A 17,332-nucleotide genomic window follows, 5' to 3' on the forward strand; every position below is an offset into this window, starting at 1 on the left:
TCAGAATGACCCCCTATATCTAAAGAAGGATTCAAATCCAAAATGTGCCTACTAGAAACCATTAAAAAAGCATCTGCCCCAGAAACCAAAGATAAGTTCAGGTCATTCTTAGGACTTGCTGAGTATATGGCAAAATATGTTAAGAATTTTGCCAGCTTAACATTTAGTCTTAGATAACTTTTGAAAAACCACACACCATACAAATGGAAAAAGAACACCAGCTTTAATTTGAGAAACTCAAAGAAGCGATACTGACAGCCCAATACTTATGTAATTTTGAACCCAGTAGAAAAATTACTGACGCCGATAACAAAGGACTAGGCACCACTCTATCTCAAATAATTGATGAATAAGAAAGGATTGTTGCTTTTGCCTCACATTCTCTCACAAAGTCTGGAACAAATTACTCTGTGATTGAAAAAGAAGGCCTTCCATGCTTCTGGGCTTTCAACCATTTTACATTCTTTTTTTGGGACTAACAAGTCAGTATACGGAAAGATAATAAACCTCTCACATATATGTTTATATCCGAAGGGTTTTCCAACAGCACATCCCGCATAGCTAGATGGGTGTTAGGCTTAGAAAGCATCTGCTTCAAAACAGAATATGTTACAGGAAACATAACCACAGCAGCTGACTTTTTTTCCAGAGCCCCTTTGAAGAAAGAAAAAGAATACAAAACTATATAGTACCCCATACTAGAAATCAGTTCCCCGGCCATCACTTCTAAAGAGTGGGAGGAATGTACTTCAAATGATGGAACTTTACAACAACTGAGAACCTACATATTATAAGGTTGGCCCAAGTCTAGCAAAGAGGTAAATGAAGAGATCAAAAGGTTTTGGGAAATACACCATGCAATCAACATTGATAAGAACTTTATATTGAGAAATGATCAAATAATACCGCCTGAAGACTCAAGAAATAAAGTAATTGATCTAGTACATGAAGGCCACTTAGGGAAGAATTTAACCAAATCAAGACTTAAGGAACGTTATTTGTTTCCCAACATGGATTCCATAGTTGAGTCAGAAGTAAAAAAGTGTACCATATGCACCTATACCAACAAATCTCAATCTGTTCACAACGTTCCTTTATCTAGTGTCATAACTGTTCATGACCACAACTTAATACCTCCCAGAATGCTTATGTAATCCCTTCATTGAGTGTGCTCCGGGTCACAGGGTCCTAATGCTCACAGTTCTAAGACACTACAACATGTAGGTAACACTTCCTGCCTGCGAGTGTAGCATGTATTAATGCTAGGGATTACAAACAACATTTATACCAGGGAATTTACTTAACATTTCACCAGCAACGAAAATGCTACTTTCATAATAGGTTTTGGGCAATGGGGAGGCCTACTTTCCTGTACTACATAATTTCTCAGTGTGCTTTGACACAATTGACCTAGCGTGGCATATCATAATCCTTGACACTTGCTTGGACTCGAAAAACATGTTTCTGATCTGACGTATCTTACACCTCCACAACCACAAGCAATTGGTGAGAATGAGGAGTACCGGCTTTTACCCTGAAGTAGGGTTCAACATGTGGACTTTCACAGGACTGTATTTTCAGCTCTACGTGGTTTAGTCAGTACAATGAGCATCTTGATTGAGAGGTCGGGTGTGTCTATTCACTAATACATGGATGGGTGACACACTACTAAATATATTTTTGGTTTTCTAATAACTGGTGTCTTTAGGTGAATCTTCATGAAACTTTCTTAAATAAAAAGCTCATCCATCTCAGCACATTCCTTGAACATTTCAAAGAGGGTGCTAAAAAAAAAAAAGGGGGGGTCCCAAAACTTAGTTTCACCAGGCTATTTCCATAGGGATTTGAACAGCACTACAGCTATATCAGACTTACATCAAATTTGGCAGAAAGCTAGATCTTCTTTGGTGTAAATCTATTCGGTAGTTTTTGAGAAATTAAGGTTCAAAAACTTTGTATATCTGGATGGTTGGGTTCATGGTAGTCTTGTGAGTGTCCCGTAGTCTTAAAAAGTCATAAAATGGAGTGATCTCCCTGTTGGCTGTCTTTCTCCTGCGTACTCCTGTGGTAGTTTGCACTCTAATTCATTGGCCACAAAATGAAGAAAATTGTTGTGGTCACTGTTTCAGGGCATGGGGACTCAGTCCCTGTGCCCTAAAAAATAAAACAAATAAGGTATTAGGGGGCAAGGTAGGAATACACTGACAGCCTGGACATTGTGTTGGGGTGCCAGAGGGACCTCCTGAGGCCAAATTTGTTTACAAAATTGAGGGGGTTTCCATGATTGCTTGTGTGTCCCATGTAAGTGCACAGGGCCATGCTGGCTGCTGCAAGAGTATTGCGGGAGCAGAAAATGTCAAAAGAAAATAAACAATGGGGTGGGGCCTGAGTGTCTACGGTAGGTTGTCACTAACAGGCGGTTTGTTCCTGCTGCAGGAAAGTTGGCTGCCTACAGAGAGCTGGATGCGGCCAGGCCCGGCAGCCAACCACATGCCTCGCACAACTGAAAGCCATGCATGGCAGGAGGTTGGCTGTCTGTGGTCAGTTTTGGCACCGGGACTGTCTGCAGGCAGTGCCCTGCAGGCAACTCCATCAAGTGAAAGACCAAAGTCTCTGCGCAGTAGGGGTTAGGCCTTAAATATGGTAATAAAATATTATTTTACCCTTGAAAAAAACTTGAAATTCTCTGAAAAAATTCAATATCTTACTTTGCAATAAAAAAACTCAAAAATTCACTGAATAAACCAAAGTTTAAAGTGACATTATAGTTAGGTAAAATGTCAGTTTAAATGTAACTTGTTAAGCTAAGAAACACTGAAATTCAACTGTTCTAGTTCTTTCAACTAACTGTAACTTGCACCTCACTCAGCACTGCTTATTACCTCAAATATTACAACACTCATGACATGTTCTGTGACATCATTGATAACATTACTGATGACAACTGAAAAGGCATTGTTGTGAATGGCGTCAGTGCATGGTGTATTTGCTTGAAATGGCTATAACTGTTGAATTTCAGTGGGTTACTTTTGGTTTAAAACTTTGTTTAAACTGACATTTTCACCTAACTAAAATCTTACTTTAACCTTTTTTTAGTAGAAAAAATTATATATATATATATATATATATATATATATATATCACGCAAAACCTACGGAGGCACAGGTCGCGGCAGTCCGTGTCTGGTCCCAGAACCCAAATATTTCACTAACTCGTAACCATAAATAGAGTAAGCCATGGACACCACCAGATGCAATAAGTGATTTATTCACCAAGATTATCCAAACCAACGCGTTTCGGCCGTAGCCTTGATCACAATAATTGACAAAAGGAACTGACATGGATTTAACACACTTATTTTCATGAATATCAACAACGGACAAAATGTGAAAGTGTAAACACTCCTGGAGGCCGCCGCCATGTTTGCCTGGTTAACACATACAGATGTTATAATAGCCACATAAAATACATATTGCGCTATTATTACATTAATGAGCTGAAAATCTAAGCACAGGTGCAAAAATAAAATTGAAAATGTGTGCAAACTAAACAGGTCAACAAAGAACCACTATACTATAATACTGAAAAAAATTGCGAAGTCACCACAACCAAAATTATATAAACCATTGTTGAAAAAATAAAGCAGGCGCTCAGTGTATAGGTCCTCATTAGTGCTGTGACCACGGGAAAATAATCTGCATGCCGGGTAAGGTCCAACCTAAATGAGTAAAACAGGTGGGGCTCAGTACGGTCCACCGTCTAAAATGAATATAGTTCCTGGAATATATGGGACACCTAGTTGTCCTACCACATTGATGATTGGTATGTCGATGTGGTACTGTACCAAAGGCAGCACAACAACACACACAGATATATAAACTAATTTAAAGTCCAACTACAGTAGAAAGTGGTACTGCATGAGTGGCAGATGCGCCACTGGTGTACACCATGCTACGATCATTAGTTCACCTTTGTCGGCCATAACTAAAGTGACCAATGTTGAAAAGAAAGAGGAACTGTTCCTATGATCTAATTTGTGACCAGCGTCTATAATGCCCATAGGTGTCTAATAGTCCATGCTCCATACCTCATGAGCCAAAACAAGCAAATAGTCATGCTTAAGTGCAGCTAAACGAATACTTCGGAAGTGGTGACAAAATAGTGAGTCTCACCAATGTGGGATAGTGATCAAAGTTCTATAAGTGGCATAATGCACTGCTGTGCAGTGTTCGGCAGCTCTCCAGAACGTGTAGTGCAAAACACCCTGTGTGAAAACAAAATAAACAAAATTTAACATTAAAAACCGTTCTTATTACCGATCCAGCCTTAGAAGACTACTGTAACTTTTGCACAACTCCATTGTTTACATTAAAACGAATGTACTGACATTTCCTCACTGGAATTGAGGCCTGCTGGAGCTAAAGTATCGAAATCCAAAATATATTTTGATTCTAGTACTCTCAGCTTATGTTATTTGTTACCACCTCTGAGATCAGGAGTGGTAGCATCAATCACCTTTGCTTAGATTTTCAGCTCATTAATATAATAATATTGCAGCATGTATTTTATGTGGATATTATAACATCTGTATTTGTTAACTAGGCAAACATGGCAGCAGCCTTCAGGGGTGTTAACACTTTCACATTTTGTCCGTTGTTGATATTCATGAATGTAAGTGTGTTGAAACCACAGCAGTACCTTTTGTCAATTACCGTGATCAAGGCTATGGCCGAAATGCATTGGTTTGGATAATCTTGGTGATTACTCACTTATTGCATCTGGTGGTGTCCATTGCTTCCTTGATTTATGGATGCGAGTTGGTGAAATATATATATATATATATATATATATATATATACATATATATATATATATATATATATATATATATATATATATATATATATATATATATATATATATATATATATATATGTATATATATCACCATCTTCAACAACATCACACTAAAAGTGTAAAATCATTCCAAAATGGAAGTCATCAAACGTCTTGATGTTAAACCCAGAACCGGACCATTATAATGCCCAAGGACATCTAATAAAACTTTATACAAACTGGATTTGGAACTAAACAAATAGACAGCTTTTCTCCCAAATTGGCCCAAGAAGTGTATTCACTTGGTTTTTGGGTTGGATAAAACCTCTCCCCGAAAACACACATCGAGCGCACAGTGAATTCTGCCAGAGCCTCACTCTACAGCTTAACAAAATGTCAAACCTTAACAAAATGTCAAACCTTCATTAAAACAGTCTGCCTTTTGTGATGAAATTCAAGCTATTGTCAGAATAGACAATGGAAAGGCCCTTTGCATGAGAGCTTCCAAAAACTCCATTCCACCTATGAAAGATGTGTTATGCTACGTTGCCAAATTGTGCGCTAGCTCCAAAAAGTATGACCATGTAACTCCATGATTGAGAGATCTTTTCTGACTATGTCTGAATGCAGGATTTAACAGACAATAACATGCATGTCACCATTCCGCCCAAAACATTTTTAAAGGAGTTGAAACATCATACCTAAAGAAGTTCTTTCACTAAAATCAAAAAGATTTAAACCCCAGTAGTCTCCAACAACATAGTTTTCTGTGGATGCTCCCTCAGTGAGAAACTCCCTCCATGAAAACCTGAGATGCCAGGAAAGCATTGTGCCATTTCGAAAAAAGTGAAACTCTACCATTCAGTTCTCACCTAAATGTTTGCCTCATTTTTTCCTCTTCTACCAACACACGAAGAACAGTTTCCATCCTTTTAAAAGGTCGTCTATCCCATCTGCCTTCCCTGCTTAATTCCACATGCTATTATACTTCGAATTTTAAAATCTGCCTTGATGTGTTATGTTTTTATGTAGTTTTCTAACGCATTTTGTATATTTTGTGAACTGTAAAGCACACCGACACCCCTTGGAAGAAAAATCTTAAATAATAATTCTATTACTTTTTGTGAACCCTTTCTTGCCATAAGGTTCTAAGTGTCCCGTCAAAGGCTTGTAAGAACCTGTTGCAGGCAAATTTAAGAGCAGAGCGCAAGCTTCAACTTCTTGGCTTGCAGAATTTTTTTCATGAAACAAAGTTGAAGTATGGAGAATAAATTTATGGGCTAAGTCAAAGCAGGTGGAAGGAACGTAAATGCATAACTGTGCTCACTACTTGAAGCTTGTTTACAGGCTCAGGGCACGATTATATAACAGGTTTTGGGAGTGCAGGTTGGAAAATTGTGTTAATGAAAATGGAATTCAACATGTTGGAGAACAATTCTTTTTTAGTAAAGCTTTGACATATGTAATTCATGCTGTTTTGTGGTGCTATTTTGTATTCCACTTCTAGAGTATGTGTTTTTTTTGCTGTTCCTTCCTGTCATCCATGTTCTGTGTTTTATCGTGCCTTTTAGTACTTTGTTATTATTCAGAAACACTACCAGTGTGAAGGCAAAGCCATTTCTGGTTCTAATGATCTTACGTGCTACAATTGTTATTGCTGATAAATAGAACAATTACTTCAAAACTGTAATTTGTTTGTACTTCTTTTAAATTAGGTTGACCGAAGTCCTACCGGCTCAGGAGTGACAGCGCGCATTGCTCTGCAGTACCACAAAGGCCTTATTCAGTTGAACCAGTCTAGAAGGTTCAAGAGTGGTGCCACTGGGTCACTCTTCACAGGGAAAGCAGTAAAGGTAATAACATTTTATCCTTTCCAAAAGTCAGACTTTTATATCTGGTTTAAGGGGTGATGGATGCTTCTACAATTACTTGTATGGTCTTCATCTTTTCAGACAATTTGGGGATTTTTGGGCCAGATGTACAAAGCATTTTTGCCTTTGCAAATGGCCAATTTGCAGAATCGGGCCATTCGAGACCGAAAAAATTCATTTTTTTTAATGTTGGTATAAATACCAAGTTGGTATTTAGAAGGGTTGTTTTTAGGGTGTCTCATCCAAATACCAATTCAGTATCAAATGTATTAATGTTTGACAACTGAAATCCGGTCACAAAATGTTAATATTTTACCACCTCCTAAAAGAGTTAAAGGGACCTCTTCCTATTTGTGAATGCTAACAAACCCATTTTTTAAGAGAAGCTAGTGATTCCAAGGAGAAAAATATTACTTACTCTTTTTCTTGTTTTAATGCATTCTGTTTTCCAGTTGCGATTCATAGTGGGTCTTAATTTGTGACCTACCTCATTATACATGAGGTAAGTCTATTTGTGATTTGTGGACCGACCTATTAATACTTAGCTAGGTTCATAAAAACCAAGTAGATTTGGTAAAAGTCTGTGTGCAATTTGTGTCAAATTTCACCAAATCCACTGTTTGTACACTTGCTCCCTTCCTTGGTATCCTTACAACACTGCCAGATGCTTACCCACCCTCAGCCTCTAAAGATCGCAGAAACCCAGTGGGACTACAGCAAAAATGTTATCCACCCAGCTAAAACAGCCTGTTCTTACAAAGAAGAATTGACATAAATCTGCATGTATGACATCTACACCCATGCAGCACCTATCACTCTTCACAAGTGGGTGACCGATCCCCCTAATACAGCAAATCAATCTATGCACCATGGATAGTTATCTTCAACTCACAAGAATCAGGAAACACAAGGTGTGGGCCAAATATTAGCCTTGATCCCCCAATTTTTCACCTTGGACTAACGTGCAAATGAAGTCAGTGTTTCACAGAATCAGAACACTCCAGATTTTAAAATCAGCCCCTGAAGAACAGTTGTGTCCACCCTCTTTCCCCACAGCACTTATGATAAGCCTTGTCTATGCCTACTCAGCAGCCAGGCACAGGACATAATATGTAATTGTGGGACTGCTTTATCCTGCCTTCAGGCTTGACCCCACATTCATTGCGCTGTAATCCTCTGCAGGCCTGGGTACAACTCCTCTTTCCTGGAGAAGATCTTCTCTGTAGTAATGCTTATTGAGTCTTTCATGCAAAATATCATCCTAGTGGGTGATTCCAACTTATGGGGCGATAGATCTGACCACAAACTTGTTGTGGGGTTGTTGTACTTGGCCCTCTCTGCAGGGTCACCCCCAATTATTTTGCCTTCGACTCTCTTGCTTAGTGAATTTCATCTTTGTTGGCATTAGCACTCTGTGCATTTTACTACTGCCAATTAGTGCAAAAGTGTTTGTGCTTGCTCCTTAAAACATGGTAAAATTGGCTTACAACCGTTGACATTTAATTTACTTATAAGTCCCACTTAAAGTGGTACTAAATGTACCCAGGACCTGTAAATTAAATGCTACTAGCGGGCCTGCAGCACTTTTTTCCACCCACTTAAGTAGTCTTTTAAAACGCATCTTAGACCTACCATTGCAGTTTTTGTGCAGTTTTAAACTGCCAACTGGACCTGGCTAAATAAACCTTTTGCTAGGCATAAACCTCCATTTTTAATACATAAGTCTCCCTTACAGTATGCCATAAACAGCCCAGAGGGCAGGGTGCAGGGTATTTAAAAAGTTGGGCATGTACTTTTAAGTTGTACAAGTCCTGCTAGTAAAAAATCTCCCAGATTCTTTTTTCACAACTGTGAGGCCTACATCTCCCAATAGGATAACACTGAGTTACCTTATTACATTTAATAAGTGATATTTTTTGTTTGGGAACAGGTAGAAAAGTCATGTTTGCTCTCAAAAGAATTGTAATATAAAATCTTTCTTAATGGTAAAGTTGGATTTTAAGTCACAATTCTAGAAATGCCACTTTTAGAAAGTTGGCATTTTCTTGCCTTAACCACCTCATGTTTATAGCTTGTGTCCTGGGTCACATAACTGTGAATAAGGTGGCAGTTGGCCTTTTTGTTTTCCTCCCAGACAGTGAGACAAAGGTGGACTAAGTGTTGGCAGGATGAACCATCCTGCGGCATTGGAAGGGGCGGAGCTGTTCCCTGCCACACTCAAAGGGGCTGCTGCTTGAGGCCTGCTTTGTACTTGAGAGGAATGCCCTGCTATGTGAAGCCTGCCTTGTGTCCTCAGAAGATTACTCTGCTGCTTGAGGCCTGCCTTGCTGCTTGAACCAAGGAATAGCAGAGTGGCTCCAAGTGGTCGGGCTTCCTGTTCTGAGCTACCGGGACACAAAAAGCTCCAGCAGGGAAGTCCTGCCCTCCAAATGATCCCCCTTCCCCACCCAAAAGACCTGGCCCCTTTGCAATAGTGCTAAAGGTGCCTCAAAGCCAAAAAACAAAACATGGGGTTTAAAAACATTTCCACTAAAAAGTGGCCTGAGAACTGACAGGAGACTGGGAACTAATTTCTGACCAATCCGCCTGAGGTGCATCACCTGTAGGCCTCAATTTGCGGTCACTCCTGCTACGTTCTTTGCCACCGCAGCTAATCCTGTTCAGCGGCTCCTCCCATAAGGGGTGTCTGGCCCCTTGGAACCCTCAACGGCAACAGCATACAGCTTTATCCTGCTGGAGATTTTTTACTCCCCAAAAAGTTACAAAGTCAGCATGTAGAAATCTTCACCGCAACTTTATCCAGCAGCTCAACGACGCCTCTTCCTCATACACCATCAGATGCCTTACCCAGCTGAACCTTAACTTCTCAGACATTTTTCTTCTAAATTTCTTCTGAATCCAAAGCTAAGCAAAGACCGGGTCCAATCCACTTCTTGTGTCTGAACCAGGCTCCATTGCGTTCGGCCATAACTAATGCTCCCTGTTTTCCATTTTACTGATTTTTACTGGTAAATACTGACAGAAAACAAAGTGTTTGCTGTCTTCATTTATTTTTAAAAATGCAAAAATACAGAAAATGTTGTCTTCTTTTGAGTGACTTTCCATACTGATTTCATCAGGTCCAAGCCAACCGCAGGGCAGAGAAATGGCATGAGGATTTAAAAACATGATGAGATTTTCTTACATATGTCAACATCCATTTGTAATGTAATGCTAATATTTACTCTTGGGTGTATTGTTATGCTAGATTTGGCAGTTTAATTGTCTAAAACACGGCAGGCATGCACATGCATTTATTAGTTAAATAAATATGGAAAGATATTATTTTACAACTTCGTTTATTCACAGGACACAAAATAAATATGGATAAATACTGATAAGACGGCCACAAAATAAATGTGGATGAATACAGATGGAAATGTTAAAAAAACATAAATACCATAAAACCGTGAGCCTTAGCCATAATTTTAAACGTTGCCCCGGTTTTGCGCAAATAGATGCCGACAGTTGGCGCGTTGATATTCAAAAATTAATAATATCAGTTCTACTGATTGGCTTTTTGTCTTTCTGGTGTCAAAATATTGGTTAAACCTTTCTCTATTTTTCTATACTGGTGTGGGATTTTTCTTGTTGTTGTGTTTTCACTTTATTACTGTTAGAGTGCTGCATAAATACCTAATACCTTGCCTTTAAGCTTAGCCTGACTGCTTTCGTTCCAAGCTACCAGAGTGTTCCAGATAGGTTAATTTTGTGACTTTTTATGCTTCACCCTGACTTGGATTGTGGTTGCTGCTTAAGAAGGGTTCACGCCCTCTCAACCAAAAAACCTAATTTCCTACAGAGGGTAAATAAACATATTGGGAGCTCTAAGGTTCAACCAACTACTCAAGTCCCATAACCACAGAGTGGAAAACACAATTTGGCATTATGTGACTGAGACTGATCATCATATCATAAACCACATGTGACCACTTAGTAATTCCCATTATGCCAAGAACTGAGCCCAATCGTGTATAGTTGTTCCTCCTGCCATAACTTCCCTAGACTAGTGCAGAGTCCTGAGAAATGGAACAAAATAATATGTCCTGTCTCTAACGGTCTTGTTTACTGTCCTACTATCATGATGCCAGTGTGCAGTTCTGTGCACAATGTGAGAAGGAATGTTTCAATGTGTGTGTGGATATTCCACTGGTGTCTGCTGGAGATCTCAGATGAGGATGGACTCTTCCAAAGTGAGCTTGTGAAGGGGTGCTATGCTGTGTACTCATGCTTATCCTGTAACTGAACGTATGATTGTGTAATAAACCTTCTTAAAGGGCTTCACATGTGGGAGCATCCATGTATCATAACATCAGTGATCGGCTGGTCTTGAGCTGAATACAGGTGTACACAGGAGTGACAGCAGATAACAGAAGATGCCACCATGGTAAAAAAAATTGGCTTGCAGTTCACAAGATATTTGAAATGCACCAAAGTTATACATGTTATTATTTCACAGAGTGCTGAGCCTTCCTGGGGGAGACAGTTAACATTTCTTGCTAGCAAAATGTTTAATGAAGTATGCTGAAGAATAAACAAGAAACCAAAAATACAGGTTTGTAGATAGCCCATTCATCACACTTTCTACTGAACACAAAAGATTTCAAAAAGCTATTCCACGTGTATGGTGTATTTTTCACGTATAACTTTATAGATATGTATAAGAACATTGACCCGTTATGCTGCAGGATACTGTGGCGGGGAGAGGAGGATCAAGGACCCATGCAGACAAGCAGTCTCTGATCCTGTTCCTCAGTTTCATGCATCTGCCACATACACACCTACAGTTTATGAAAAGCAAAGCTTATGTAGTTCTAGGTACATAGCGAATAATAAAAGAGAGATGTGACTGCCCAGGTGCATACCCCAGCTAATAAGTACATGATCTGAAAGCTTCACAGTTATGACAATCCTGGCAACTGTTCTAACATATAGCACCTTAATACGTTGAATATCTTTATCACTAAATCCCATTTTAGCCATTAGCCATAAGGAAATACCATGAAACACAGTTGGATGCCTTTTCTGCGTCAACTGGAATAAAACCAGCTCTCTTTGACAAAACATTGACTGCATCAAATAGGGCAATGGCATTATTTATATATATATATATATATATATATATATATATATATATATATATATATATATATATGTATATATATGTATATATATATATATGTGTGTGTGTGTGTGTGTATATATATATATATATATATATATATATATATATATAGTACTGGTATCACATCTGGGTAGAAATCCATGTTGTTGTGGACTAACTAACTACATGCTGTATAATACTTGTAAGCTGGTTAGCCAATATTTTTTAGAATATTTCTGCATCTATGTTAATGACTGAACTTGGCCCATATGATCCACACTCTTCTCTGCTAGCATGCATTTCTTTAAAAAATACAGCAGTATTAACGGAAACTCATGATCATGGTTTTTTTGTGCCTCCTGCATGTAAACTATGAATGTTCTGTAAAAATACAGGGGCCAAAATCTCAGAACAGGTGTTCCAGAATTCTAAAGATATAGGGCCTCATTCTGACTTTGGCGGGCGGCAGAGTCCGCCCGCCAAAGTCCCGCCGTCAGAATACCGCTGCGCGGTCAAAAGACCGCCGCGGTAATTCTGAGTTTCCCGCTGGGCTGGCGGGCGACCGCCAGAAGGCCGCCCGCCAGCCCAGCGGGAAACCCCCTTCCATGAGGATGCCGGCTCCGAATGGAGCCGGCGGAGTGGAAGGGGTGCGACGGGTGCAGTTGCACCCGTCGCGATTCTCAGTGTCTGCTTGGCAGACACTGAAAATCTTGGTGGGGCCCTGTTAGGGGGCCCCTGCAGTGCCCATGCCATTGGCATGGGCACTGCAGGGGCCCCCAGGGGCCCCACGACACCCGTTACCGCCATCCTGTTCCAGGATGGCGGTAAGGGGGTCGGAATCCCCATGGCGGCGCTGCAAGCAGCGCCGCCATGGAGGATTCCACAGGGCAGCGGGAAACCGGCGGGACACCGCCGGTTTCCCGTTTCTGACCACGGCTGTACCGCCGCGGTCAGAATGCCCATGGATGCACCGCCAGCCTGTTGGCGGTGCATCCGCGGCCCCGGCCCTCGGAATGACCCCCATAGCATCCTCACCAGTGGTTTGCCCATTAGGTATATATTCAATAGCATTAATCACCATGTGAAGTGAAATGTCAGCCTCTAACATAGTTTTTTGAGTAATATTAAGCTTAGAATAATGTATTTGGGATAGAAAATGGTCTATCTCATCTACTGAACAGGTCGTGTACTTCATGTTCAAATCTTGATAGAACTGTGGACATCGTTTCCTAGTATCCCCAGTCTGTGCTTTTTTTAAGACAATGGTCATTCATAACTATACTTCTTAGGTGCAAAATGAGTTTGTTTTTTTAAATTTTATAAGGCAATATTTTGCACATGGAATCAGGATATTTTTGTTCATACCCTTTAGCATCGAAAATACAGCATTGGCTTTCTCTTTAATACTACGACCAAAATGCTCACACATTGCCTCCATTTGTTAAAATAGTTCCCGCTTCTCCTGCCGTCTATATCTAATTGCTTCAGCATTTGCAAAGTCAAATGCTAGTTTTATCCCACTTTTTATGTACAACATAATTAGTTACAGAGCCACTTACAGTGATTTTGAATGTATGCAGGGCCACATGGAAAGGATAAAAACCTGAAATAATTGCAGAAACTTCCCTTGTATGCACTTGGCTCCAGAACTCGGATTCCAGTAAAAGTTATGTTCTAAAGTCCATCGTTTTGCGAATGATTCAAACTTTTGTGTATCTTATTGGAATTATCAGTGGATTTTTATCTGGTGTAATCATTAGACCAATATTCAAAAGAGTCCTAGGTAAACAATTTGAGATAAATGCCACATCAGTTTGTGAAAATTCACGGCACGCTGGGGAATAATAAGTGTAATCTGGCTAGGGACATTTTGATTTTGGGGCCTGGGGCAGAATGTATTGCTGGGGGGCTGTTCAGAATAGCTTTGAATTTATGATCCAATTTTAGCTCTTTCGTGTCCTTTTTGTCCCAGCCACTGACAGTACACAGACAGACCGTCCAAATTATAAAGGTGTTACATCTAATATTCAGGGATAGTAATGTGTTTCTGATAGAGGAACACAGCGTCAGCTCACTAACATCATTCCAGTTTCTCATATGTCCTGATTTGATCTGAAAGAAAACAAATGTATTGACGTTGCATGAAACAAACACAACATTTCTATGCACAGTTAAGTGCCTGCAGTATATTCTCACATATCACTCGCATTAAAAATAAATTAAAGGGAAACGGAATTCAAAGCAATCTGTTTGACAATTATTCAAGGTCATCAGGGCAGGACTCTCTGCAGAACAGAGCTGGCGTGATCAGAGGGCCCTCTGAAGGGCCGGGGCCTGGGCCAGTGCTCAAATTGCCCATGCCTTAAAACGTCTCTGAACCTGCCTCTTGTCCGTTCATTGCCTTCAATAGATTTGTGAACTCAGTGCACCTGAATTACTTTAAGGAAATGTACCTAACTTTCTGTATCCTAGGGCACAGCATGTTGGTGTATAGATTCATTTTTATAATCAATGGCACAATTATAAATGCCACTACTAGGTGGTTGATCCCTCACCTGAAGGGCTAAGTTATCAAAATTGTGTGGGTCGTTGACATTTCGGCCGTGTATAGCATCGACTACAAAGCGTCCCCTTCAACGCCAACTTGAATCAGGGCTCAGCATTCATGATTATCTACGGCTGATTTAATTATATTAGATTGATTTGTGTTGTTTATTTGAATCAAATCAGCGACCCCTTAACATGAGTCTGCTGTGTAGCGCAAACAATTAAATCACATCCTGACTGCTTGTGGAATGTGTGTGCTTACAAGCCTCATGTGTTTCGAGTAAACAAACGATGTTAGCTAATTTCTAATAATTGAACTTGTTTTGCTGTTATTCAAACCTCGAATATTCCAACTAGTAATACTTATAGTCATCATTCTGATATTAAAATATCATTGTTTTCTTATCTACCTGGCAGGTTGCATCTCGTGTTTGTTTAGCCATAACATGTCGAAGGAACACACAATTCAGTGGCACCTTTCCAATGCAAGTTGAGCTATTGACCCTATAATTGAAAATCATCTCTCTCTTCCTTACCATTTTGCAGGTTATTTACCCATATTGACCTATTCGTACCATTGCCCCATCCCTTCAAGTACACCCATAAATATGCTGTTCCCTCGCAATACCCGTCGCTCTCTGTGCCGTGGTACTTTATCTCCTTTTGAGCTGCCAAATGTATTGCCAGCATTGCAAGATGACACCTGGTTGACTTGAGCCCAACCCCAACTAAAAATAATATGAAGGGGTAACTGCAAATAGAATGTGATTGTTAGTGTATGGGACTTAAAGCCCAATTAAATGTGCATCAAAATATTGGAATTAGCCCGTATCCACATTAGAAAAATTAAAAGGTGATTTTTTACTAGTTTTTCTATTTGGACTACTTATGTCATGACCCAGTGTATGCATAACTAGAGTAAACACAGACCCTGAAACAATTGTTAACTCTCCCATTCAACATCAATAAGAACACAGGCCTGTCTAGTGCTTCCTGTTTCTATCATTTTTACAGAATATCATTAGGAGCCTTGAACGAATTGCTTAAATAATTCGACCCATTCAAAATAATCATCAGGCATTCGTGGTTCTTATAAAAATACGAGTGCATTTACTTTGAGCAGAAAATGATAGGAGAAGCCACATTTGTTGCCGATTCTCTACAGTTAGGTAGTTAAAATATGAGTGTAAAAAAAGTAATATTCCAGACTGACACATGGGTACTTGGACGAGCCTTTGAAAATATTAATTGTTGTAGCAAAAAGGTGCATATGTATGCCAATGTATACCATATTTGAGAACCAGTTTTCTCATTTCTGCAAAACGGGTGTCTATGTGCCCTTTGTGCTTGTAAATCAAAATCCCAATCCCCAAATCCGGAAAGGCTGTCTGAAGAAATTTACGTGGTCAACCCTCATCTGATCGTTCTTTAATTACAGGCACTCAGAGGTTGTTCGTGTGCTGGCGATTTTCCTTGTTTTCTATTTCGGACCTCACTTCCTTAGTGGTATTCTCATGTCCATCAACCAGATTAACGATTCGTGCTATTGCTTCCTCTGTTTCAGCAGTATACCATATATTATTTCTATGCTTAGGAAACTCTTAATCATTCCTACTTTACACCGTGGCTAAAATTATCTGCATATGCTGACGATATAGCTGTGTATTTGCAAATGCTATATTGATGATTGATACAGTAGAGACAGCAGCTAAAACAATTGGCAAAGTCAGCAGCTACTGACTTTGCAAATTATTTTTAGCGATGCTGTACAGCATCCCGGTGCTATGCAGCATGGCTAAACAGCAGTAAGAACAAACAACGTGGTCAGCCGCACCATTTTAGAGGCACATGCACCATGTTTTTTACTTTTAATTTACCGATCCAAGTTGGATTAGTAAATTAAAAAAAAAAGTGTCAAAGCGTTTTTTGAAAGTGATTGGTAGGAAGCAAAACCAGGAGTTGAGGGGAGTTGGCACAAAATCAGCATGGGGTTGGAAGCTACATGGAGGCTCATGTGGGGGAAGCATCCTGGAGGGCACAGGTGAGCAATGTAGAGCCCGGGGAAAGAAGTATAAAAAGAGTGTAATGTTGGGGGTGGGGCGGGGTCTCACAGCTAACTGCATCATGGAGTGGGTGGGGGAAAGCACATGGGTAAGGTAGACCAGCATGGAGCAAGGAGAAGAGACGTACACAAAGGAGACAGCTGGAAAACACATGCACTGTCACAGCTTAAATTAAAAAGTGGTGCCTGAAATTGACCAGTAGAAGATCAACTCATTTTGCTTTCAGTATCACAAATTTTCATAAATGTTGTATTACCAAAATTCCAGAACCATGGGCATGCAAAGCATAGCCTAGTACTTCTCTGTGTTGTCTGTTGCTTCTCTGTGTTGTAGTAGGAGGGAAATATTTTGAAGATGGTTGGCTTAGGATAAAGGCTTCAAAATGCAATGTTTAGCAAAGGAGAAGTAGTGCCCTGCAAATGTGTAAACAATCATATTAAGGTTTTACTATTAATTATGACATTTTTTTCATTCTAGGAAACCAAATGTGGAGATTTCAGCGCTGTAATAGTTGAGGTATCGGGACATGCCTATTATACTGGGACTGCAAATTTTGTTCAGGAAAATGAAGATACACTGAAGAATGGATTTCTGCTCAAATAGCACTTCTGCTGCTGCTGCTGCTTCGGTTTGCAGGCTAACTTGAAGGACCGTAGTGGGTCCCCAGTATACAATTGCAAAAACCCATATAGTAACAGAGCTTGATCTTTTGAACAACTTAATTTCTTGTGCTGACTCTGTGGATGGTCTGATCTCACAGTGCCTAATAAATCAATGTGAAATTCTGGTTGTCCACTGCCTGCTCGCTGTCACCTTTGCTTTGATTTATGAGACCTTCAGTTATATGCCAGTTTCATCTTTTTATTTGTTTC

At 39.8% G+C, this 17,332-nt stretch overlaps 1 protein-coding gene across 3 annotated transcripts in view; it reads left to right on the top strand.

The window, feature by feature from the left end:
* Positions 1 to 17,260, top strand: part of L3HYPDH (trans-L-3-hydroxyproline dehydratase) — a 79,752-nt gene extending 62,492 nt beyond the window's left edge. For all 3 annotated transcript variants that reach the window (XM_069207021.1, XM_069207022.1, XM_069207019.1), the window contains exons 4-5: positions 6,552 to 6,689; positions 16,938 to 17,260. In XM_069207021.1, coding sequence (XP_069063122.1) covers positions 6,552 to 6,689; positions 16,938 to 17,063 — 264 coding nt within the window. In that variant the 3' untranslated portion in view covers positions 17,064 to 17,260. The remainder of the gene's footprint in view (positions 1 to 6,551; positions 6,690 to 16,937) is intronic.
* Positions 17,261 to 17,332: the final 72 nt, after the last annotated feature.

The sequence above is a fragment of the Pleurodeles waltl genome, chromosome 9 (assembly GCF_031143425.1).
Source record: "Pleurodeles waltl isolate 20211129_DDA chromosome 9, aPleWal1.hap1.20221129, whole genome shotgun sequence".
NCBI lineage: Eukaryota > Metazoa > Chordata > Amphibia > Caudata > Salamandridae > Pleurodeles > Pleurodeles waltl.